The sequence below is a fragment of the Pithys albifrons genome, chromosome 8, assembly GCF_047495875.1.
Source record: "Pithys albifrons albifrons isolate INPA30051 chromosome 8, PitAlb_v1, whole genome shotgun sequence".
Taxonomy (NCBI): domain Eukaryota; kingdom Metazoa; phylum Chordata; class Aves; order Passeriformes; family Thamnophilidae; genus Pithys; species Pithys albifrons.
In genome coordinates this window covers 28181733-28208676 of record NC_092465.1, presented here as the reverse complement: position 1 = coordinate 28208676, position 26944 = coordinate 28181733, and the positions used below count along the sequence as shown (strand labels likewise).

At 39.7% G+C, this 26944-nt stretch overlaps 1 protein-coding gene across 5 annotated transcripts; it reads right to left on the bottom strand.

Moving 5' to 3' along the window:
- Positions 1–322: 322 nt before the first annotated feature.
- On the bottom strand, positions 323–26925 carry TRAK2 (trafficking kinesin protein 2). 5 transcript variants are annotated; one of them, XM_071561873.1, is made up of 18 exons: positions 26805–26925; positions 20264–20573; positions 19061–19255; positions 15782–15835; positions 14988–15058; positions 14236–14352; positions 12930–13139; positions 10643–10721; positions 8859–8989; positions 8588–8662; positions 7841–7978; positions 6852–6931; positions 6042–6245; positions 5837–5931; positions 5633–5725; positions 5027–5305; positions 4709–4808; positions 323–4196 (listed from the first exon to the last, which is right to left on the bottom strand). In XM_071561873.1, exons 2-18 carry the CDS (start codon positions 20298–20300, stop codon positions 3521–3523), a joined length of 2634 nt encoding a protein of 877 aa, XP_071417974.1. In that variant the 5' UTR covers positions 20301–20573; positions 26805–26925; the 3' UTR covers positions 323–3520. The 5 variants fall into 5 exon arrangements, with proteins under 5 accessions (XP_071417974.1, XP_071417971.1, XP_071417970.1 ...); XM_071561870.1 differs by having other exon boundaries at positions 5633–5931; positions 20264–20325; positions 20436–20573; XM_071561869.1 differs by having other exon boundaries at positions 5633–5931.
- Between the last annotated feature and the right edge of the window lie 19 nt (positions 26926–26944).

The following is a 26944-nucleotide window of genomic DNA, read 5'->3' as shown; positions in this document are numbered from 1 at the left end:
TAAAAGGCTTTTCAAAGTGCAGCAGAAGGGTCTCTGTCCTGTTAAGCCACACATTTATTATTCAAAGTCAGACCACAACTTGTTCTGTTCATCTGCCACCTGTACCTGCTTAGTATAAACAGCACAGTCCAGCACAGCCTGATCACTGTTTTTAAATTAATTTCTTGGCTTCTAAAGCCACTACTTCTGCAGATACCAACTCATTAAGCTTGTATGTAATAGTCACTAAATTTTAGACAAAATCCCCCTAATTTTAGGTTTGTTATAGAACACTGTAGTATGGAAGATGACATCTGGAACAAACCACAGAAGAAGACCAATATACTGAAAAATGGCATGTTATACATGTTTATTATCAAATTTACATTCCAGAAACAACAGTAAGTGCAAAAAGCAGATGGAAAAAATACCATGAAAATCCCAGACTGTTAAACATTGTATGTAATCCCCTCCTGTAACAGCCAAATGAAGCCCAAACCCAATTACTCTTCTTCCTTCTCTGCTGCTGTTCTACACTTAACTTTGACCACAGGTATTTTGAGCATGCAGGTATCACTGAGTTTCTCAAAAACAAACAGTGAAACTAGAAAGTTTTAAGTTTGTGCTTTGTTTAAGTCCTTTCTAGCATCTGTGTTTGACTCAAACCTGCAAGATAACAGAGCCTTGCTGAAATGCAATTCTCCATTCCCTCTGGGTTTACCTCCCGCTCAAACAAAAGGTCTGGTGCAGGATCTCAGCTATTTTAGTCATGCAAGTTTGTCACCTCTCTTACAGGAGACAACAGAAGCCAAATGGTTCTGAAATGATGGCAACTTCTAAAATGTTCTCAGAAACTACAAGTTATTAAAAACCCCCTTTATCTTCTAGGATTTGGCACAAAATGGTAAACTTGGAAGAAGTATGAATTTCCCCTGTTGCTCCAAGCTAGGGATGTCTATACGAAATGTGAGTGACCATCCACAGGTACAAAAGCATGACAGAATTTCAGCAATGCACCACAGCATTGACCAACTGGATAAACACACAAACACAATGTTACACAGGTTCTTCCATTTCCTTCTTGCCTCATGCAAAGTATCTGATGTTAGATCTCATCCCACAGAAAACCAACTTACTAACCTCTCGACATCCACAGTATTGTTTGAACTGAACCAGTTTCTGTTGTTGGGCTATGAATATGAAGCATCCCACAGAGAAACATGCATTTAATTTATATGCCTTTAGGTTAGAGGAATTCTGCCTTAGCTGATTGGCTACTCTGCTAACACACAGAATGATCCAATGGCTGGGGTTATCTAATGAAGCCAGTTAGGAGCACAGTGTAATACCTTCTGTAACTTACATGTATTCCTAGACTAAACACACAAGAAATGGACATACTTTGACAGGCTACACACTTCCCTGTTGACAGCAAACTGTCTCATTAACTCGTTTCCCCACAAGTTGCAGGTACAGAGCAGATGTACCTGTCTGAGTTCCCTGCAGACCCTCCTACCACTCACCTTGTGTAGCCAGGCAAGACACAGGCAAGTACGTACAAACATAAATACTTAGAGGAAAAAATTAAATATTTTTCATTTAAAAAACAAGATGAACCCGTATATAGTCTTAAATAAAATTATAACCTTTTATAAGTGTAAGAGTTTGCTTAAAGAGCAAAAGGCAACTCCAGGAGTTCCTGAATATTTCTGTGCGCTGCTGACAGACAAGTTTCTGCTCAGAAACCCTGTGCAAGTTTGAAGTGGTTACTCCTTTTCCTTTTACAAAAAAACCCCAAAACTTTTATCAAAGAGTCATCACAAGATCTACAGAACTGTAAAAGCAGAAAGGCCATGTTACAAATTTCCTATAAACAAGGTTAAGAAGCTTTCTTTTCCTGCCCTACTCCTCTGAGCCCTGCAGCAACAAGGGTGCTGATTGTGGTGGAGATGCCTTACAGCAAATGCCAGCCAGTGTAATTGCACTCATTCTTCACACTACATGCCCAGACAGCCACCACTTCTGTCCCACCTACACCTGCAGGCAAGGGAAACCTCACTGTTTCATCTAATTGTGTGGAAATAATTTTGTAATGTTGATAGGCAGAGTGAAAATTTACATGAAGATTAAGAACCTATGTCCATTCAGGTCACTAGCAAAGACCCATTCCTCCAAACAATTCTGGGGGACTCTTCCTTCTTTGAGGTACACAGTGTTCAGTTATGCCTAGAACCTTGGACAGAAAGGAATCAAAAAAGCAGCATGGGCAGTGGTATTTTGATGATTACCACTCAGAAACCAGATTTCTAAAATGGAGTTCTCTTTTGAGTTGGAGAGTCTGCCTCAGTTATGTTCAGAAACACACTCCATCATAAAAACATTGGATTTCAATATGCATTTAAAGGCTATAAAGAACACCATCTTTTTTTCTTCCTGTTTCTAAATACAGACTGGCAAATTTTGCCCTTAACAAAATCTTTTAAACAAGTCCTGCCTAAATTCTAAGCGAATGAAAGGCATGAAGTTTACTGCAGAACTCCCAAACACACAGAATGTCTACTTGTCAAGAGAAGAGGCAGGTTACTGAACTTCCAACACTTGGCTTGAAGTAAATGCTCTCCACTTATGCCAAATAAAAAGAAACCCTGAATCAAGCACCTTGGGTTTCTTTCCTTTTGCAATACTGAAATGTGCCTGAGATATTTCTGTGTGTGTGTGTGTGTGTGCAAAAATATCCTCATTTAAACAGATGCACACTACACTTTGGAAAGATTTCTTAGCTTGAAGTTTTCACCCAGTACATGCTTTCCTGCTTCTTAATTCTTATTCATTGCACGTTCCTCTGTGTGCTTCGTTCAGAAGCTCTGGGAAAAAATTAACTTCTGTTAATACCTCACTAGCAAAACTGCACTATTTCAAAATATAAATCCTGACCACCAGTTTCTGTGTTTGTAAACTGGAGTGTTGTTTTCTAACACAGACCTACATGTTCCCTCCCCTGCTTCTCAAAATGGGGATGAGTTCAAAAGAGCACAGTTTCTGAAATGGAAAATGCAAGAATAAAAGAAGATTTCATATTTGTTTGCTACAGAGAGGAATTTGAACCAATATTGCTGGTCAGACTGACAGTTATTTTAATAAGGTATTTACATTATACAGCCTGACTGCTAACAACTAGTAAAATACTATGGTCATATGGTGGAAAAAACGTAGGATACCTGCAAGACAGTCCTACACATACAGTTTAAAGGGTTAAAACACTGACAGTGTCTACAATAGTCTTTTGCTTAAGTTAAGACAGATGCTGAAGAGGGTCTCAAAATTAAACTTTGGTTTTTCCTTTATCATCTCCCACAAAAGCCTTCTTTCTCAAACCCAAGCAATGTTCTTTTGCTCCTTAATCTCAACACTTGTCTCTCCCACATCCTTAACATGCACATGCCTTCTCCAACTCTTCTGTAACACATCTAGCGATGCCTGCACTGGATGTTCACCCCTCATATTATTTGCCATGCTCTAAGTCAAACATTTTTCAGGCCAGTTAGTCTTCCTTTAGTATACCCATTTTGGATGACTGTGTGCAAGCTGGAGCTCCCAGTGCTCCAATCATGGCCGGAAGACTCTGGTTTCTTCTCAGTCCTGACATTAAGTTGCCACCTGCATTTAAAAACCCAGCTGAGTCCTGCCTATGCAAACCAACCTCTGGCCCCTGGTTCTTCCCATGGTCCTGTGTTTCTGAGGGCTTGATCACCCTGGCAATGCCCAGCCTCTTCAGCCTGTCCACCAGGTTCATCTTCAGCTGGCCTATGTCTGTGTTACGGGAGGGCTTCAGGCCATACATCTCCTGCAAGAATGTCTCTGCTGGTCGGGAAGCCAGGAAGTTTTCAGAGTGATGCACTCGAGGCTCAAACAGGGGAGGGGAAGGACAGGGTGAACGCGATGGAGAATTGGGTGGAGTAGAAGGAATGGGAAGAGTTCGAGGGGGTTGCAGCAAAGGCAGTTTTTCTAACATGGGGCTGTCATAAACCTTGGCAGAGATGCCTCGTTCTTGCAGAAGTTTGGCCAGACTGCTTGTGCTGCTGAAAGTAGTAGTTGAGTCTCTTCTGTTGGTGAGAAATTCTCCAATACTCAGTCTGTAAGGAATGGCTGGAGTGCTCACCACTGAGTTTCCAGTACTGCTGCCCGTGTTTCCCAGTGAAAATGGAGCACTCATGGAGCTGAAATAAAATGAAAATGAAACACAGAATATACGCACATTAGACATCTTTATACTTGCTCTGCTCTGTATTATTACACAGAAGACTCAAGAAAAAGCAAACTATAGCTATTGGCTGTGATAGTTTCAGTTTTAGTAGACTCAGAATTATTTTTCTGCAAAATACCAACGAATTTACTTTCTGTGATCACCTGTACTGTATTAGATGATTGTCCAATTAGTTTAAAAAAACCCAGACAGAATTGGAAAATAAATTATCATAGAATCTTTTTTTTAACACTATGTATATAAGACATTTGCTACTTAAGAATTAAAATTTACTTCTTTTAAGTTACCTTAACCTGTTTTAACTCTCATTCTAGAGAATACCAAGCTTCCCTTTCTAATTACAGCTATTTGTATCAGTAACATCCTATGTGTTGCTTAGCTCTGCATTTTTTAAAACTGGCCCATATATCAGAAGCCAGAAAGTAACTATTGCAGAAATATTTAGGATGTCAGTAGTCCTCATACCTGGGAGTAACTTGAGTGACATCAGATGGGTGAAGGATCCTACAGGTAGTAAAGGTAAATGTGGAATTTGTTGAAGACAGACACTTCCCTGGATTTGAAGCTGCAACGTGAAGAATTTACATCCATTGAGGGTAAAAATAAAGGCAGATAAGAATTAGTCAAAGTTTAAGACAATGTTATTACCATGCCTAATTCTTTTAGTCCTTTTTAAATTCAAGAACAAAGCAAAGACAGCATTGTCACACAGTCAAATACTTTCCATACAAAAAAGGACACTGCAAAATAAAACCAGGAAGAATCCCTAACCATGCCTCTTACCAGTGAGTGGTACTGCTGCTGAAGTAATAGGTGGCAGGAAAATCCCTGCCACTGGCTTTGCCAGTGCACATTTCTGTGTCTCTGGGAAGGACTGTTGTGCTTGAAATGTTATGCCTTCTTCACTTCCTTCCTCATCGTCCTCCTCCAGGTCAGAGATGTGGTGCACAGTGTCATCGGACAGAGGGGTAAAGCCTTTAGTAACAACACCTGGTCTGGGGTCAAGAATGGTGCCCAGGTTAGGTCGAGCAAGCTGCTGCCAATGAAAAAGGGTCTGAGATCCTGGTGTGATGAAAGAGAAGAGATTTAGAAAGCTGTTACCTACTATTGTATTGAGTTGAAAGAATTCACCATCAAAACAACTGCAGCTCGTGCCAACACTGTGATCCACACAGAGGATGGCAGTGCCAGGGAGCAGCAAACACTCAGCCTGGGGTAAGAAAGCCAAGCAAACAGTGATGCTGCTGAGCTGGCTGCCATGGAGCCTACCACATACTTCTGCTGCCAGGTACTGCACATCACACCCAGCTATACACACACCCACAAGGACTTAGTTGGCAAATCTAAAATCATTTTCTGCTGGTGAGAGGAGGAAGATCATCCTCTTACCTTCAATGGGTTTGACAATTTGCAACTTTTCTGGTAGGAGCACACGGAGATTACTAGAGCTGGCAGAGAGGTCAGTGAGTTCAGAGTTTGTCCCTGGGGAAAAAGAGCTTTCTGTTGGTGTACTGAAGTCACTGGCCTCTTCTTTCTGCTCAGTCAACAAATGCATTTTTCGGTCCCACTCCTCCTCAAAGAACTGCTTCTCACTCAGGTAGTTCTGACGACGCAGGGACAGCCTGTGCAGAGCTGTGGCCAAGTCATTGTCTCCAGGGCTTCCCGGCTGGCCAGGAATATGAGTGTCTCTGTGACAAACATCAAATTACAACACATATTAAAACCATTACATTAGAGGTCCAGTCTGGATTTAGTTTTGAATCTGTTTTGGAAGAAGATAACAGGATGTGTTTCCTACTTCAAATTCTTCTCAGAGCTGCTCCCCTGGGCCATCCTTGTGTGGCTCTCCAAGTGGTGCACATCAGACTGGAAGGGCTTTGCTGTCATAACAGCACTTGACCGATTAGATCCGGGGATTGGCAGTGGGGCAGGAAAGGAAGAGCAGCGGCCACGAATGATGTTAGCAGTCCTGACAGTGTCAAATACTCGCTTCTGTTGGCCCCTGCAGAAAAGACAAGCAAACAAAAGTGGTTGTCAGAAGCAAAAAAGATACAATAAAGAAAAAGCTCTGAAATACAGACTTTCAAAAGTCTGCAGAGAACTATTCTATTAAGTATCAGAATTACCACTTATTTCAACTTAAAAGACCTGAACCTCTACTCGTAACTATTTTAGAATTTTCAGAAGCATATATTGTACTTATTATTTCTTGCTTGGAAGTATGAGATCCAGGAACATGTCTTCAGGGTTTTGGAAACTGTTATCAGTCTTTCAGCTATCATGTCATTTGCCTGTGAATTTTTGTATGGGCATCAAAAGGGATAAAACTAGTCCTGTGCATCAGAGAATTTGCACCAAAAAATCTCAGTATTTAAAGAATGAAATGACATCCTTCTAGCAAATTCCCAACTTCTTCATAGAATCAAATAAGAATAGAAGGCTTCAAAATTGGAAAGATTACCAAGTACTAAAACTTCTTTTTATTAAGTTAAAAACTTATTATAGAGAGAATATACACAATTATAGATTCCCAGAAATCAGTTTCACCTTAGTTAATACAAGTCTGTAGAAAAATATCAAAATAGCACACAGAGATCTGAAAACATACTTTTGCTTGGAAAGAACAGATTCATCAGCTTGACTCAATTCCTTCCGCATTGTCCCTTCAATTTCTGCTGCAAGGGAGTCCTAGAGAAAAATGAAAATCACAAGAGTTGACAAATTAGATTGAAGTCTTTCTTCTAACAATTTTAGCAGAAAACATCTGTAAAGATCACTTTTAAAAACCTCCCTTTGTTTCCCCAGTATCAGTACACTTCAGACTCTGAAGGAAGGGCATGGGGGGCAGTTTTCCACCATAACTACACGCATGTGTAACCTGTATGGGTTCAGTTTTCATTGGCAACATCTGCATTTTCAGTATGTACTCTTCATGTTGGTTTCTTTAGTTAAGCTACAATTTTAAGAGCACTTCTTACAATGCCAAGCATGTACATGTACAAAGAACAACCAATAAAAACCTGACAAATGCCCAGCACAGCCAAGATATTTGGAGTACAGTAATCAGAACACACCTGACACTAATACGAAGAGGAAAATAAATGCCTTTAACCCTTTTCCATTAGTTTAGTCATCTCTGGCAGTTAGTTGGGTCATGCATTACTCATGATGCTAAAAATTTAATCCGACAAGGACATAAAATTAAATCATAAACTATAAAAAAGTAGTCTCTGAACTCTTGAAAAGATGCCATGTTTCTGAAAAACACTGTCAAGTTATAAAATTCACATCAACACTGAACAATACACTAGCACAACTAAGCACAAGTTGTAGAACATGCCAATTCCCTTACTAAACAGAAATGGCATATAAAAAGGAAAAATAATTGTAATATCACAATGTGTCAAGTGAATGGTTAGTTTCCAAATACATAAAATTCTCTTAAGTTTACACGTTGAAGAACTCAAAAACCATTAGATCAGCTCCTTTTCCTGCTCCAAAACATCTGCTGCAGCTCCTGTAATGGTGGTTGTACTCCTGTGAGCTACTACAGCCCGTGTGTGCCAGCTGGTGTGTGCTGTGCTAGCAGTTTGTTACCACAGGAAATGCTCCACGTGACTGTGAGTGGCAGAGACAAGCGACAGAGCTGGCCCTGCCACGCAGCAGCTTCACTTCCTCCTGGGACTCGTGCAGCATCCCCAGACACTCAGCGTTCCGATCTTGCAACTCGTGTAGCTGGAAGAGAAGAGGGCACTGCATGATCTCTTCAAAGAATGGAACAGACTGAACTCCTACAGAAACCCACACTGGCTGATTCAACACTGTGACACTCTCCAGCTGCACGGCACGTGCCAGCATCTGGAATGGACAAGGTTGGCAGAGCACCTGTACTGCTTTTAGTGACAAAGCGTGACGTCTATAGTAAGATTTGAAGGAGGAAAAAGTATGATGAAATCCAAAGAAAAATACACCAAAAAACTGCAAATACAATAACGACTGATGCAAAAGAAGCAAAAAAAAGAGAACTGCTCTAAAATCTAATGAGCTACAGTACTGTTGATATAATCAGTAATATTCACACTAATACTTTTTCCATAACCACTAATAATAGTAAGACCTCCCTACTTGAAACACCTTCCTTGCCTTTTATACTCCCATGAACCACAAAATTATGTGGACTTAAATAAAATAATTATTCTCCAATCATATGACTTCAACCACAATGGAATATTAAAAGTCCTATATGATTAAAAAGCAGTAGTTCCCATTCTCTCTCTGATTTCTTTCTCTTGTATTCTATTCCAAACATTTATCTAAAGGTATATGCATAGAAGCTTTAAGTACCTCTGCTGTCAGTTGCCTCTGAGCATCTTTGGAAGCTTGCAAGTGAAGTTTCAGCTCCTCCTTCTCAATCACATTCTGAAAGCACAAAGGGGTGCTCATCATTCTCTCAGCTGATGTCCCCAAGAGGTTGATCCTCTGCCACACTTCCCTGGAACAGCCACTCCCTTGCAGTGTAACCCCCTGGCTTGCAGGTAAATTTTTACCTGCTGGAAGCACTGGCAGCACATGCTGCAAACACACACACGGACACTCTTGATCAGCATTCTCTTACTTCTTTGAGTTTATGCTGAAGATCAACAATCTGAGACAGGAGGGATGAGATCTCTTCCTGGTAGCGAACCACCTCCTCACTCTTCTCTGACAACTCCTCTGTTATCCTGGAAATGTGAGCATTTGTTTGCCCTACAAACATAAAAGAAATTTAGTAGAGACCTTCTTCCAACACGTGAAAAAAAACCCCAAACTAAACACAAAACCCAGCAAAGATGAGTGAAAGTCAACAACAACCTGCAAAAACAACCAATACTCTTAGGAAATCAATTCGTAATACGTAAGTGCCTTAGAGCACCCATAAGGAAAAGATTATGGAGGAGGAGGAGAAGGAGTTAACTTCAAATGCATGTGTAACATATTAAGAGCTAAGTATGCAGAACCTGAAATACACATCGCAGGTATGTGAAATGACCACAACAAAATTCAAGGTAAGCTGCTATAAAGAATTTCAAATAAACCTCATTAGCAAGGCCAGACTTGGAATATGCTGAAGAAGTTGAGTTCTGAATTAATCTTATTATTAACTACCACTCTTTGTAAGCAAAGGCATTTTGTCAGACCTTGTCAAGCATAACATAAACTCTTGAATCTGGTCTCCATCTCTTCCCCAAAGATCACTGAATACAATTTCCTGTTTCTTTTTATTTTGAGCAAGCACCTCACCAAGTGAGGCGACAAAGCAACTCAAAAACCTGACATATTTTTATGCAGTTAATGTTGCTTACATACTTGCCCTGAAAGCATTGCAAAGGCATAAGAAAGTCTGATCAATCTTGCATAAAGGTTACACTACAAATTTAGTCCTTGTTGTACCTCATTGATTTACTGCAGAACAAGGTCATGCTTATAGGCCTGTGGGCATTTAAGCTCAGATAGATCCCATTTCATGAAAAAGCAAATTTTAAAGCTGTAGACAACATATCCTTTGGGTTAAGGTTCTTTCTGCAAGTCTAATTTACCTCGCATGCCTAAATGTGCTCTAGAATTGAATAAAAAAGTGAACTCACACACATGCTCACTGAAGAACAACAGCAGAGCTTCTATTTGCAAAACATATATATTTTCCCAGAGGGATCAGAGCAAATTAACCAACTATAAATTCAACCAAGTATAAATTTGTAGTATTTTATGGTCATCTGGAACAAGAAAAGTCAAGCAGCAACCCAGTCTTCTTTATGGTGGTTGTATAGAAAAAAATCTTAAAATATAGGCTTAAGGTTATTATGCACAAAGGAAGTAGTACATATCAAATGACTACAGATAAAAAATAGGTAGTGCCAGTTCACATATCACCACAAAAAAACACCCCATGCACTTATAACAGTAGCTAAAAACTCAATGTAAATAAGCAGTGCCCAAAGCAAATACAAAATAAAACACTCGATAATTTGAATGCTTTGGTTCCTAATGTATATTTTAAAAATAATGGAGTTCACAGATTTAAGAGTCTGTGACATTTCAGTATCAAGTGTCCTGAACACACCACACAAAGATGAATGTTTTGTTCCTTGTCTGTAGGCTTCAGTATAGGAAGTTTATGGACATTAGACTTTGTGTTCAATTTCTCTACAAACACAATATACATACCTAAATTTGAAAGCCAGAGTGAAGCTTCATGAAATACAGAAACAATTTTAGACATGAGTAAAGAGCAAGTCTTGACTGAGTGACATAAATTATTGAAGCTCATTTTCTGATTCCGGGTTAACTAACAAGGTGTAGGCAGTAGGTATTTCAAATACCATTTTGTGATTGATTGGAAGATGCAGCCTGGATACTCACGAAGTTCTTTGACACAGTCATTGACCAGCTGCTGTTCCTTCTCTTCATATGTAATGGTTTCTGTCTTCAGATGGCAAGCCTTCAAGAAAATTATTGTTTTATCAATAACAATTTCAGTTTACTGACAATGTTATAAACTTTTATTTCTAAAATTCTTGCAACTGAAGACTCTCACCTCTGTTTATGATTTCTGTTCTTCTGGTCACACTTCCTAACTGGTTTTTCCACCTTAACCCATTTCCCTGAATTTTATAGATCTTTTGAGTGAAAGATACACAGACACATGAACAAAACCTGATCTCTTGGCTCTAATAAAAAAAAAAATTTGCAAGAAGAGATAATTTGGTAGGGAAAGTAAACCAACACAGTAATCAGAAAGCAGCAATTACATTCACTTCAAAACTTCTTAAGGTAAAAAAAAAATCTTGAAAAGTGAATGATGCTAGCCAAATCTTTTATGGAATTGAAAAGCTCTTGGTAGAACAGCTTTTCTCCATATTTCCCACCGAGTCTGTTTGGACTGTAAATGTTCTGGGCCAGAGATCAAGTATCACAACATATCTAAACAGTATCAAGCACACTAGATTGCCACTTCTGTTTGCATTGTAAGGATGGTAATATTAAACTTAGCACAGACAAGTCATCTCCATTCAGGACTGTGAGCCAGTGAGTGACACACCACAAAACTTAGTAAATGGTTATAAAGATTATCCAAGCAAATGGTAGTACAGCTACAAGTGCAGGCAAACACAGCTCTTTACATAAAGCTGTCACATGAAAATAAGTAAAAAAGCAAATACAGGCTCACTATGATTGAGCCTATTTCAAGTCAAAGAAGGTTATGTTGTACCACAGAATGATAGCAGTCTCTTTTCACTCCATTTTCTCATACCAAGGTAGACTAAATTAATCCCTGCTTGGTCTTCAAACTTGTGCAATCATGTAGAGGGTTAGGAGCATAATAAAAGCAATCTGTTCTTCTGCTTCTTATCCTACAGTACTAGTAAACTATCCACCTGGTCTCAGAGAGTTTTAGGAAGAATGTGCATCACAGGGTGAGTATTTTGGAGACAAAACAAGGGGAAAAGTATATTTTGTTGATGTTAAAGGATCTAGTTTCTGTTGCAGTGCTGTGACAAGCTTATAATGGGAAAGGCTCACATTAAAAAAATCAAAACACCACACACATAAAATAAAATCTCCCACCCTTCCTATGAACAACACCCGCATTCCTTAAAAGCAACAAAAGAACCCACTTTTAACCAGTGTCCTATTTCACAAGTTCCACTCTTCACCACCAAAGAAAAGACACTGCATCTGTAGATTGCACTTCTTGGAACCATTGCTGTTGGCTCCATGACTTTTATAGCCATTATTTTCTCTGGCCATTTACTCTCAATACTTTTAATGGCACAGCACCTGTATATTCATGTTTTATACACACAAGAGACCAGTTAAAATACAGAAACTAATCACACAGTCAAAACCAAGTGTGTTTCTAAAATAATTGAATTAGAAGCTTATTAACCCTTAATATTAAATATCAACTGATGAAAATGTAGTGCCAGCAGAAAGGAATTTCCCAAATACTCCTGCTAATCATGGTCAGATTTATACCAAAACAAGTCACATAAGCTTGAGGTCCTGATGGGTCCAAATACTTTTGCTGGGTGCTTACTTATGTTTTCATGTATCATAAATGCACTAAGACTACTGTAGGTACAGAAAAATCAAGCATGAGCAATTCTGATCTATATAAGATACTGTGAGACTGAAGGCAGCTAAGAATAAACAAAGTCACAGCTGCTTGGAGGAGTTGGCAACTCCCCAGAGGTCTCTCATGGAAGCTCCTCAGGTTTCTCACAGCACACCGGAGAGGTTCTTGAAAACATATAGGAGAGTTCTCCAAAACATTGGACTTGTGAGATATAGGTTATAACCAATAGGGATTTGCAGTTATATGGTGTGAGGTACAATTTAACCAACTGAACGTAGCTTTAACTCTATATATATACCGTGTGTAGTGTGTAATAAATGGGCATTCACTTGATCACCATTGGTCTGTGTGTGGTATCCACTTCCTCCGCCATCTATTTATTGTTTACTTTAGACTACTGGAGAACTCTGGAGATAATGAGAAATGAAGGAAACAGAAGGATGTGGGTGTGGAGGGGAAGTGCTTGGTATGATTTGTATACAGCAACACAAAATAGTCATACTTCCAGATGTTGGATTTTAAGCACCCTGATTGGTTTCATAGATAGCAAACACTGTAAGTCAGAAGTACCTTGGATCGAAGAGCAAGGTTCTCCTCCTCCAGCTCTCTGAGCTTGTCCTGCAGGACATCCAGCTGCAGTGGATCGTGTGGCACACTGAAGGACTCGTTGAAACGCAGGGGTGTGGAACAGCTGGAGTCCGTCTCGCTCTCCTCAGAGGCGATCGAAACAATGCGCAGCAGGTCATCCTTCTTGGACAGCTCGTGCTGCAGCTGGTTAACCTGTGGCAAATGGAGATCACCTTCTTGTGAAAGATACTTCAGATATACGATATTACAGTGTATTATTTATGCAGCCTCTTGAACGTCACTGCTCCAGTCTAAAATGAGATTAAAGAACAGCTCCCACCTCTATTATTTTACAGGAAGTTCAAAAAATCGTAATTTTACAGGGAGACTGAGAATTCAAGGTACCATAAAAAATGACCAGCAGAACATACTTTTTAAATAGTATATTTCAAATCAATTTCCCAGCTGCTTTGATACATGTTTTCATTTTAACATGCTAACTATCATTTTGATTTTCTGTACATTGAATCCTGGAGAAAAGGACTGAGAGATAATTATCTACATGTATAGACTGGTACCCTCCAGTCTGCACATTAAATGAACCATAGGACAGTTAAAAACAAAAGAAGAGACAGATCTCATTTAGCAAAATTCTATTTTGCATATCTAAATTTTTATATGATTATGTAAGTTTATGCTGTCCTACAGCTGATTACGAGTACATTTTTATTACCAGCATGCTGGTTTATACAAGCAGCTGAATCCATTTCACTGTAACTTAGACTTCATCTGTTGACCACAGGGTTATTTGCAAACTATTTAATTCTTTTTTAAGAAAGAAAAACAAAAAAGTATTTGATCAAGAATTTGTGCTTACAAAAAGATATAGAGTGAAGATCTTGATCAGGATTCTGTTGCCTTACTTGTGAAGTGGTTACGTAGCAGGTCATGTCAGATACCTGCTCTTATTCTGACTTCTATTATTAAATTCTTAGTTTAATGGCAGAAAATCAGACTGATGCTCTGATACACCCTCATGATATCTAACATTCTCATTATTTCTCAGTAATTACAATATAGTCTTGATAGTCCAGTTCTGTACTGAGAAAGATGATTGCACAAGGATGATTAGGAGAATTACATCCAATCACACTTCAGTAGTCTGAGAGCACCAATCACCTGCTGTCACAATGAAATAATACATTTCTATTAACCCTCTTGGTGCCATCATAAATAGAAAAAAAAGAGAGTAAAAAATGGGAAAAAACCCCTAAATAAAGGAAAAAAAGAAAGAAAAGCAATCACTTACTCTGTCTAGAGTTTGTCCTAACTGTTCTTCCAGTGCTTCATTCTGTTCCATCAACAGATGGTTTCGCTTAAGGAGGGCTTGTCCAATTCGAGCTGCCAGTTCCAGGTCTCGATCCTTCTGCTCACAAAATGAGAACAAACATCTCCTTTTTATCATATGAGATTTAAATTCAGAGTAGCTTTAGATTTTCCTAGTTCTTGCTCCATGCATCATCACTCTGAGATCCCCCTTCACTCTCTAATGCATCAATGATTAAAGCTTCATCATTTGGATCCAGAGCACACCCATATCTGTGTTTTTCCATACAATGCATTGTCTTTCACAGCCATTTGCAGCAACAGGAGGAGGGGACAGCACCAAACCTGGGGACAGTTTTGGGTTTTGTGCTGAGTACTGGAGAGGTTATGTGGGCTCTGTTGAGTTATACAAAGAAGCCACAATTACTTGTGGTCTTTCAAGTAACACTCTCTCCAGACCAGGCTGCTAAACCTGAATAGTGGTGAGGGGGCAGAAGCAGAAGAGCCAGAGGAAACCAGAAGTAAGCTGCTTCTTTCTTACACTTACTGGCTCAACGGGTGCCCATAGTTCTGTTAAATTCTGTTAAATTCTGTTTCTGAGATGGCACATGGGCAGCTTCTCATTACCCAGGTGTTCGATAAGCAGCTCTTGAAGAAAACTGAAGCAGAAATTCCAGGAGCTGAATAAAGCCCTTCCTCAAATACACCAACACAGCATTACAGAGACAAACATACCTCAGCTAACAGACGTTTGACCATGTCAGCATCACTGTAGGCTTTCTGGTCAGCATTACCTGTGCCAAGAACTGAAGAGAGACAAACATGCTTACTGGAGTAGCTGAAATACAAGGCTGGGAAGGGGAGAGCTGAACTTGGAAGTATGAGGTTATGAAACAGCAGAGGCTATGAAAAGGCATCGTAGCTTCAGAAATATAAAACAATACTCATTTGGGGGACTGATAAACGAGGTATTGAACATTGACAGCTTTCAGCAATATTAACTAACACTTGAGGTGCTTCCACATCCTTCAAATTTAGAAGAAGGAGAAAAATATCAACTCTTTGAATACAGCTAAGCAATTAAATCATCCAGCCTGCTGAGGAAAGGGGCAGAGAATATTGGAGCATGTCTAAATAAAATGTGAATACATACTTTAACCCTGAAACAAAATTCCCACAAGTGTGTGTGACAGCTATACACAGGAAGTATGGAGACCCCAGAGACTAGTCAGGAAAATGCATTTATTAAGGGCTTGACCATTTTGGAAAAAAATTTAAAAGATGAGATAATTGTAAATGTAGCAGTAAATCCTATCTTACTAATTGAGTAACTTCAGTGTTTGAAGAGTTTGTACAACTACCAGAAAACAGAACAAGTAGGATTTGAAGAACAGGCCTGAGTGAAGAATAAACAAAGCATGAAAAATTTGCAACAACTGTGAACAAAACACAGTGCTAAAATGTAAAGCACTGGTCTGCTCTAGTTTGTGTTCTGAGAAAGACAGTAGTAACAAAGATATCTTAATTACCTTGTGCAAATTTGTGAGATCCATCCAAGGAGGAGGAAGGAAGTTCAATAAGAGCTGGAGTGACAGAAAATTACAGATATGGAGGGGAAGAGAACAAAGAGGAGAAAGAATTAAAATGTAAGGAAATAGGTAATTTTTGGCATGCATCTACAACTGAGAAATAAATGTAGGTGCAAGCATGTTTTTTACACCATTAAAACTTTATTAAGCCTTTTAGGGAACCATTTAAATACGATTTCCCTCAGGAGCAGAATTATAAATCTCCCTACAGCAGGTGATGGATGCTTGTGCTTGTCCAAGTTCAACAGAAATTTGCTACTTTTGCTTTATGGCATCAGGATCATGAAAGTGAAGAAGGCAGCAGTATCTGCTTCAACTGAAGGTCTAAGTTAACCTGTTTTGAAACTTATTCCACCATCACTGAACTGCAAAATGAGATTACTATGAATTTGGTGTAAGTATTTCCTTCATGCTTTTACCTTGTTTCAACCTCACTGATTTCACCCTGAATACACAGTGGTATTCTCAGTTCTTTGTTTGCTCCTGCTGAGCTCTGCACACTTAGTTATGAGATAGTGAAGTGCCAAGCTGAAGTGTGCACCAACTTTATTTGCTCATCTTATATAAGCAGTCTGTAACACTATGGCTATGCTAAGAACAAAACTAAGTTGCACTTTAGCATAGAAAGAAACTTGCTTGACAAATTGAAAGACAGAAGAACAGAAAGAGCAATACAGAAGGAAAAGGTTTACTGAACTGTTTCTCTAAGAGCTTAACAGAAAAAGAAATCAATGTAACAAACAAAACACTTTCTTATCAAGTAGATCAGTAGCATGAAAAACCAATACATGCTGTTCCAAGTATTTAAGAGCCTTGAACTTACAAGACTGCCACTTACTAATTGTATTTCTAAGCAGAGAAAAAAACAGAAACTCTTCACAAAATTTTAAATATGTATCCATGAGTAGAATAACATGCATTTGGGAGGTCAGTTTTACTGTACTGCTTGGTTGCTGACTCTGGTTGCTGAGAGGGGACTCCAAACTTACCTGGCTTACTAGTCTTCGGAAAATTCACTACACTTACATAAGTAATTTACAGCCACTGCAGGCAGATTATAGCCAGCTCTTCTGTGGCAACTGTTCCTACCAGGTGACTTCAAGTTACAAGTTTCTATCCAGTCTCCTTAATATTTAGACTATCTCCATGCAAGGTTATTCAGGTCTCAAGGTTACTAAAATCAAAAGCAAATATCTTTACTCTGATAAATCAAATCACAGAACTAACAGCTTTGAAACTTAGCTTTATATAAATTTTGTTATTTTCTCACAGTACAGAATCAAAATCAAACATAGTTTTTTTATAATTCTCTCCTGTGAACATGCACTTGTGCAATCACTCACCTTGCCAGGCAAAAGTCACAAGCAACTCTTCATTTTGGTTAAAATTCTTATGTTGTGCCATTTCCCTTTATTCACATACACAAAGTAGTTCTAAAGACAAAGTTTTTGTAATTCAGAGTTTCTTTTGCTACCACAGTTGAAGCAGAAAATATTCTTCCACCTCACTGAAAACACTGCCTGTGGGCACTCAGCTGGTCATGGGATCAACCTTCTAACAGGCAGCACCAGCCATAAAAAGAGGAGGAGCTCAAGTGCAATAACTGTTGTGTTGTTTTTTTTTCTCAACTGATGATTCACTCAGACCATGGATTTAGCATGCTCTCTAGGAAAAAGTTATAAAAATGTTTCCAAACATATATAGGGGAAGGAAGATATGCACATAAACCCCCATGTTATGCTTCAAGAGTATCACTGACTGTTACATTTATTCCCAAAGCCAGGCAACAAAAAGAAGGATACAAATTTCACCTAACAAGCTATTCGGCCACAATTATAACTAGATCTGGATTTAGACCTGTGTGTGTCTGGGACCACCCTCTCTGGGTCCAGCAGGAACACACCACTTTCCGCAGGACCTTGACCACCAAACAGTACAGGACTGGCTCCATGAAAACATCATTGATAAAACCACTCCCTCACAGCAGTTTGAAAAGTGCAAGCTCATGCTGACGGAGGTCCTTCTCTCAGAGCCCTGTGTTTCAGCACACAGGTGCTGACCACGAACTTCAGCAGAGCCGCATTTGATGTCAAGTTCTGTCTGATAGACTCTGATCCCTCCTCTTTATAACTCAAACTTTGAGGCAAGTACACACCCCACTGACTACACAGCTGCTTCCAGTGAACTACAAAAGCATTCACTCCTACAAAATCATCCATGCTTGCAATATTATTATCAGAAACAGACTGAACAATAAACATTAGGCGGCTTTCTGATTACTTTCTACAGTTAAAAGAGTTCAAAGCCTGCACGTTCAACTCGTAACAAGATTGCTTTAAACTGTTGAGCACTGCACTCTTAGGAGGTTATATTTTAGTCCTTCGCTATGCACCCTGGGTGGAAGCTTGAAGTACAAACAGCAACCTTTCAAAAAAACCTTTCAGAGGGGTGACATGTACAAGGAAGAGACAATCATTACAGATTATATATAAATACCACATTAGATATAAATTCACTCTTCTGTTTGGCTTGTTCCAATATATGGAAGAATCAGGACTTCTCCATTTCTCTGAAGTGATTAAAATGCATTCTCCTCACACAAAAACATGTGAAACTACAGGCAAGTAAATGTTCAGGTTTTTTGGCAGCCTTCCATACATTTGATTTTCAGCAAAGGTTTCTTCATGTGATTGAAACTGTCCATTTTCTTCTTTATGACTTGATAGGAATAAGTTAGCAAGTATTTTCAGAAGGGGAAGGCAGTGAACAGCACTGACCTGGTACCCACCTATCTGGCATTTGTACTTTCCTATCTCCAGAACAGCATTTCACAAACAACACTGACACAGAACACCAGGGCTAACAGCACTAAAACAAACACAGCATCATTAACCTTCCCAAAACCAGAGCTGTTGCAAACTCCCTACCTCTTACATTACATCTGTTCTGGTGCAATTCCAGCCTCCTGCCACTTTTTCACTATCACGTTCCCACCCCTTTATTGGTGTGAAATCCGATCATCAGGCAGCCATGGGACATGCTAAGTCAGCCCTAGAACTGCAGTCCTGAACTGTGTATGCACTTCCCCAGAACTCAGCCTTCTCTTCTACCAACCCCAAATGTTTTCCAGATTTGAACACTTCCTAATATTAACTTTACATCTACTTTTTTATCTTCAATATTTGAGAAAGAAAATATCCTAGGCCCAGATATACTCACTCATGTAACGGAAGGACTCCTCATCAGGAGCTGGCGAAGTGATTTCTGGCAGACGGCCATGGCAAGCAGGGGGTGGAATCCAGTCTTTATTTTCATACAGATACAGAGAGTCTACTCGTAACTTGTAATCTGGCAACTGTTCCTCCAGCATGCTCACCAGCTCCACCTCAGGAAGGTCCTCATTGGAGCAGACATCTGAAAGGGAGAAAATGACAGTAATAGCACATTATAAAATGTATGTAAAATTTAACAGTATTGCTACAGTATTATACATTTTTTGTACTATAAAATACTTCATAAGCCTTCAGAATATTTGAAAATAATCGTTCTGTACCAGAGAAAATACCAGGATACTTATTCAATCAATACTTGATTTACACTGTAGTATTTCTAAGTTCCTCATCCCAAAGTGACCCCACAACTTCCTGGAATGCTGGTCTAGCCATGTGTCCCTCCAACTTCTTGAATATGATTTATGTAATGAGTTTCAGTTTAGATCTTTTCCTCATCATTGAACTATACCACAGACAGATCTACATTTTAGCAGCTGTTGATTTTCTAAAGTTTAATTGACTTTACCCTGGTTGTTACATTTCCCTTTTCTGAAGGAAATTCACATTTCTCTTGTTCTTCTCTTTTATTTTTTGATATTTGTTTGATAATGAACATTGATGTAAACAATCTTAAAGTAACTACAAAAATCAACTGAATACTGCTTTGAAATCAGGGAACAAACAAAAAACTCCATTATCATCCTTAGGGAATAACACCCTGAGAAACATGATACTCAAAATGCTGGAACTGAAGTTTAACTCTTTCTGTGTCATGTGTGTGTGCATGTTCCTTAACCTAAATATAATTATTGGGAAAATAAAGAAACATTAATTCTGAGTTGCTAAAATATTGCTTATCAAAGGTATATGATGATTATCTTGGCAACATTTCCACTAAAGTTGAAGATCACCTTCAGTATCTTTCAACGGAAAAAATGCCAGTGTTGGTTACTGGCACTGGGAAGTTTACAAACGTTACTTCACAACTCACACTGACTTTGCAAAGGGGTTACATGGACTGCCCATTTCTGTTCCTCTGTGGCATCACATAAGCAATGCAAAGAATGTGAAGCATAAGGTTGTCTTCAAATTGATGCTTTATAACACATTAGACACATTCAGGATTTGTAATAGTAATTCTTCAACTTACCAGGGATGCTCTCCAAGCCTCTGTGATCCAAACTCATGAGTTCTTCCTTCACAGGTCACTTCCTTGGAAAGAGCATTCTGTAGTCAAATTTTGCACCATTCTTTGATTGCTTTGGTAAAAAGATGGCTTTGGTTTAGAGACAGAGTAAATGAGAGCCATCAGAGACACTCACAAATCTGGCATCAACTGACTTCTGTAGGTTGTTTCATACTCCAGATCTGCTGCCACCTCAGGGCATTCTTATTTCATCTGAGCTACTACTGATCAGTAGAAATTGCTACAGGATCCAGCTCCTCAGCTCAGACATCATCTAAAAGTAAAACAAAGAGAATGCAAAAGCTTAACAGATTTCACTCTTTCAAAAGAAAGAGATAATGTGGCTTGTCTCTCTCAGTCTGAATTAACTTCAAAAAAAACAAGTAAACAAACATTTTCATCCTCAGTTTACACACTATCTGTAAAATGTAGCATTAAAATACATCTTCTTCCTTCAGACATAACATCTCATCTTAAGCATCGAGTCTGCCAATTATTTGTCTACACTGTTCCTCCTCTCTCAGTAATATTTAGTCATTCACTGAAATGAGGCATTTCCCTCTCATGTAAAAGGACAGGAGCTCCAACTAAGCAGAGATTTTCTTCAGGCTACTATGTCTATTTAAAGCAATGGATTCAAAAGGCAGGATTCCAAACCCACCATTCTTACCATTTTGATTGTTAAAAAAGTAAGTTTGATATGACTGATTTAATCTCTTCCCCTTTTTGGGTCTGTTAATTAGAAATTAGACCTATCAGAAATTTACCTTGTGGATCGTGACAGAATTCCTGTTTTCTCTTCAGCAGAGACTCAGGCAAACCACAAAATGAAACTATCATGACTAACTCAGATAACTTATCAGAACAGTTTAATAAAATAAAAATTATGCTGTTCCCTTGCCAAGACTGATTAATCACCTTCCATATAAAATACAAGAGCAGTTCTTGATGACAGAAAAACAGAAAATTAAAGAGAAAAGAAGTCTCATTTTCCCTCCTCCTACATTCTGTAAACACAAAATTCTCTTGAAATATTACATTAATTTAAAATGTGCTCCTAACAGATCTCTGATCATCAAGCACAACAATCAGAGGTTTGTCTCACTGTCTGTACCAACCTCTCATTAGACAAGATCAAAATGGACAGTGCAGCCTGGGGCCTGCTACTTCATCTGCTTCTAGACTTTGGCAGGAGACCAAGAAAGAACTTCCTTCCATTAAGGTCAGCTCCTACTTGTGAGCAGTATCTTCTTGTTTTGTCATTTATTTCTTTATATATGTACTCTTTGTACCACTTGTAATTACTGCCCATATTAGACATTTGATGAAAACAGAAAGACTGAGACTTCAGAGACATTTTCTACCTGAATGTACAGCTGCTCCCAGCACTTGCTGGTGACTTTTTTCTAGAGGTTGTTTTTTAAGTGGATTGCTGAAAAGCACAAAATACACACACATCCTCCTCTGAAACAACTCAATACAGCATGAAAAAGACATCTAGGAAGATCTGCTGTAGATACACAGATGCAAGATGAATTTATTTTGTAACCTAAAGGGTCAGTGTAGAGCTGGATAATGTCCAGCACCACAGGACAGTTTCTTCCCAACTTTGACTGAACCTTTTCCCTTTGAGTTTCAAATATGGAAAGTCATTGCTGCTTCTTCTCAGGATTGGATTTAATCTCTAAGTGCAAAGCAGAAACACTGTTTGTTGCAGGTCAATCTCAGTTCAGCCAAAGGGGAAAAAAAAGAAAAAAAGTCCTTTGGCTTAAAGTTTTCTAGAGCATCAGGCCAACACCAAGCACTGAACTGAACGGGCAAACTCACTTATAAAATCTCTGAGAAGTTCACTAGATAAGTAAACACCATAAAAGTTAATGCTTGCATTTTCAATGCTTCTCACAGCTTTGGTTTTGTGTACCATGGGGCAACTTCTGTAGAAATTCAACCAGCCAATGCACTGTGCAGGGCCACCCTGACAGTGACCCCATGACTCCTTTGCACTGCAGCTACAAATTGATTTTCTAACAGCGTTCCTTCTGCAAGTTACAACTGTAATAAAACACATTTTAATAAACCCCATAAAATTTACAACATGGCTTTAAAGATGGACTAGAAATTAAAACAGTGAAATTGTGCAGAAAGGCAGGTCCAAAAGAAAAGCCAGAAAATTTTATCAGGTATTACTTTTAATCTTTGTTTAGAAAGATTATTTTTCACTGTCAATTTATTACACTCATTCTACACTGACCTACTTCTCATGAATTTTGTCCTCCTAACCCCTCATATGCCAAATTCACAGTGACATTTGAATCTTTTACTAACAGGTTAATTGAACATGGAAAAACCAAGGGGGATTGGAACACTGGAGAACAGCCCATGTGCAGGAGTGGTGCTCTCAGGAGGCTTCCTTCAGGGAAGACTCAAGTGAGATGGAAACATCAGACAACACTTTATATACCTACCTATCATGTATGTATGTATGTATGCATGTATGTATGTATGTATCTATCTATCTACCCATCCATCCCTCCCTCCCTCTCTGTATTTCTATACTCTCTAAATTAAATTTTACTCCCCAGAATGTGTTTCACAATTCAACTCCCACGTGGCTTCACACAGTGAGCTAAACCAGGAGTGTGTACAGCAAACTTCTTGCAGAGTGAGAACCAGCCCTACACCTTTTGTATCTGCCCCACCAAATTCAAGTTGCTCTCAGCCTTGCTGGCTTATCTGTGCATGGAAAAGGAACTATAAAAAAGGCAATGCTGGGCCCATTCATACAATAAAGTTTTCTAAAAGCACGGAGGGCTATCACTTATGACCCAAGCAACACTTCTGCTGTTTACCAATGTTATGACAGGACCTGACAAAATCCTAGTGAAAATTCTACAAAAATCAAAGCATAACAAAAAAAAAAGGCTGGAAAAACATGTTAAAAGCATTACAAGAAATACATCAATTGTCTCCTAAACAGCAAGCCATCATAATGTACATGTTAAAAAAAAAGAAAAACTGAAACAATAGGCACATATTCCATTAAACCAATGATAATTCAACACATGGTTTGATCTTAGAGGCAAAGAGATAAAAATGAGTTATCCTGAACACATGATGGGAGATTTCATTAATTTTTCCTTCAATGAGTCAGAAGGCCTTAGCCAAGATCAACTTGCAAAAGCCATTCTCTAAGTAAAGCCTTAGAAAAACAGCTGGATAAAAATAACTATAAAGAAAATAGCTATAAAGCAGTAAAATTGTCTTTGTAACTGCAACTCAAGAGGGATGCAGAAAGACAGTTGTGCCATCTCAAATCAGAATGTAATTCTGAAGACAGTCTACCAACTAGAGAATTCTGGTTTAAATTTGAATTATGAGAAAGGCCAGACAGTTGCTTTACAACAGGAAACCACAGACAAACAAATGTATGTGTTAATTTCTTTGTGCACAGAAAGTTAAAAACATATCCAAAATATTGGCATCGATATTGACAACATCCAAACTTAAAGATAAATATGCTGTTATTCCTGCTGCTGTTTTCCATTTGTTGAGAGCGCTTGGAAAGACTAAACTCGATCTGCTCCTCTGCACAACTGCAGGATGTAAGACATTAGGCCGCAAGTGAGACAAAATTTTGACAACAAAAAGTTCTAACTTGATTAAGAGAGAAGACAACATCCATTTTCCGAAAGGAAGCCAACTGAATGAGTGTGTATTATTCTGGGATGCCAAATTTTACTGCTATGTAAATATGCAATTAAGAAAATTGTATCAAGTCATTAACACAGTACTTTTTCCATTACTAAAATTGGAATGCTGTCCTGCCAGCTAATAACAATCAACATATTCTGCATTTCAAGGATAATGAAACAGTTCTATTCTTATAGCAAACATGACCACACTGAACTGGTGCCAAAACATTCCTGGGACTATGCTCAGAAGCAGAGGCCAAATCCTTCAACGCTACACAGCATGAGATGAAGGACAAAGGACTATCTACTCAAAAACAAATCTGTGTGAAGACAAACTTTGTCCTGTGTGCCTCACACCTGCCATTTTCAGTCAGTAATATCCCTGCAGAAACCTACTTAGTGCTTGTGTTCCTCTCATGTAAGGAAAAAATATTTAAAAGACTATGCCAACACAATGCAGGTGTAAAAATAATTAACAAATCTGCAACAGACCTTCAGAAAGGAACTGCAAGAAAGCAGAACAGCAACAGTGCCCCCTCCACATCTCCTGTTTTCAATGGGGGGGTGGGTGTGAGGCTTCAGAGGGGAGGGTAAAGATCACAAGGGCAAGCGGATCACAAAGTTGGCCACAACATTCCCTCATCCCATTTTATCCAGAGTTACAGGTTCACTTACTCTGTCAGTCATTTGTAATAGCCCATATTCTCCAAAGTGGTGACACTACCAGTTAACTAGGTGTATATATGCTTTATGTACACATGTATACTGTTGACTACCACAGTCATGATTTAGTTTTTTCCTACATGTTTGGAGGTTCATCTGTATCACCCTTAGCACACCATGCAAAAATAGCAAATGCTTAATGGAAGTCTAACTTAACTTGAAACTATGACTGTTACCTACATTAAAGACCTATATAAAGTTTTATTAATTCCTAATTTTTTTGTAAATGCACAATCAAAACATTACTATCTGTATACATCTTTTTTTGCAGGTTTTCTTGTTACAGAAGAAATTATCTATACATGTAGTAATGTTGTGATCACAGGGGAACCAAGAACTATCATGAATTGCATATTTGTTGGTTAGAGTATAAAATGCAGTAAATGCTCTTGAGGCAAGTGTTCTTAAAGGTTCTAATCAGCTTCTTTTAAAGCTGAAGCTTGCTCTCTATAAAGTGTACGTGATGGGAACTTGAATAACATTTAACTGAAATCACTAATGCCTCCAGCTGATGCATGGCTGAGTTTGCCCAAGGACGTGATTTAAGTTCCCTAATTAACACCCCAGCCAGTACTCAGCATTTTAAGTTACAATTCTTTATTTATTAGAATAAACCAGACTGATCTACATGACTCAAGTCCCCAGAGTATCATTAGCATCAAACCAGATAAAAGGATGTCTTCTTTTTTGTAGCCATCTCCGTGAAAATGTGATGGTTTTGTCATCTTGGAAAACTAATCAATGAATCACACACATCATTCCTCAAAGGCAGCACTCCTACTGTACAACATTAATTCCAGAAGCCCAATGTTAGAGGCAAAGCACAATCAGAAAAGTCTGTGATTTCCCAACACTCTTCAAATGGCATTTTCAGATACACAGAAATTTGATAAATTGATACAATTCTAATGGCTGACACTGCCACTATAGAGTTGAAAAAATTGAGATATTAGAAAATTTGTTTTTCATTTTAGCTTCAGGGTTAGAAGTGTAATTAGAAAGAAGTCTGCCTGTTTTTAGTCAGAGCTACATCTTTTGAAAGACAACATGTACCTGAAAACAAACCTAAAATTGACTGCGGCCTTGCAATGATGCATGAAGTTATTTTAATAGGATATTAAGCATTTGCATCAGACTCTTCGCCATTAGTCAAAAATAACTGAAACATGATCAAGAAATAGACACCTATGCAAGAGCTGAGGAACACATTAAAAAATAACAACACGAGCATGGCACTGCTCCACATGGCACTGATCCACTGGGAGGGTCGACAGACTAAATCAATGACATTTTCTTGCACTTCAGTTTAACTGGCTAATCAGAATTTAACAGAATCATCAAGTAAAGTTGATAAAAGCCAAAACTTCCTTGCACTCGATACAGAGAGGGACCACAACTGAGATGCCACCGGGCGCTGCCTCCCAGCGCGGGGACACGGACTCCGGTGACAGGAACCCTGGTGACAACGAACCCCGGGGACACGAATCCCGGGGGCAGGGACCCTGGTGAGAGGAACCCCGGTGAGAGGCACCCCGGTGACAAGAGCCCTGGTGACAACGAACGCCGGTGAGAGGCACCCTGGTGACGGAACCCCGGTGACACGAGCCCTGGTGACAAGAACCCTCGTGACAACGAACCCCGGGGACACGAATCCCGGGGACAGGGATTCGTGCCACGAGCCCTGGTGACATGACCCCGGTGACAGGAGCCCTGGTGCCACGAATCCCGGTGCCACGACCCCCGCCGCCTCGCCCCCCGGTGCGGGCCCCGCGGCCGCTGAAGGTCACACCGGCCCCGCAGCGCGGCCGCTCACAGCGCGGAGCAAGCACAGCAGTAACACATTACAGCCCCACCGCCCTGTCAGCTGCCAGCCTGGGAAGGCACCGGCATTCCTTGCCGGCCCCGGATACCGCCTCACGCCCGGTGCAGCGCTCCGAGCCCGGGCAGCGGCGGGGCAGCCGCCGCACTCTCCGCCCGGGGTGCCGCGGCTCGGCGGGGAGCGGCCCCGGGCACAGCCGGAGGGCAGGGCTGCCCGCAGGGGCCGCCGCTCGGGGCACAGCCGGCCCTGCTGGCGCCGAGCGCTCACTCACCCAGCCCGCGCCGCTCTTCCCGCCGCCCGGCCGAGGGAGGGCCCGATGGTTTCCGCCGGGCCCCCGCCCAGAACTACAGCCCCCGGCGGCCGCCGCCAGTGACGAGCCCACAGCGCGCCGGGCCGCGTGTGCGGGCGGAC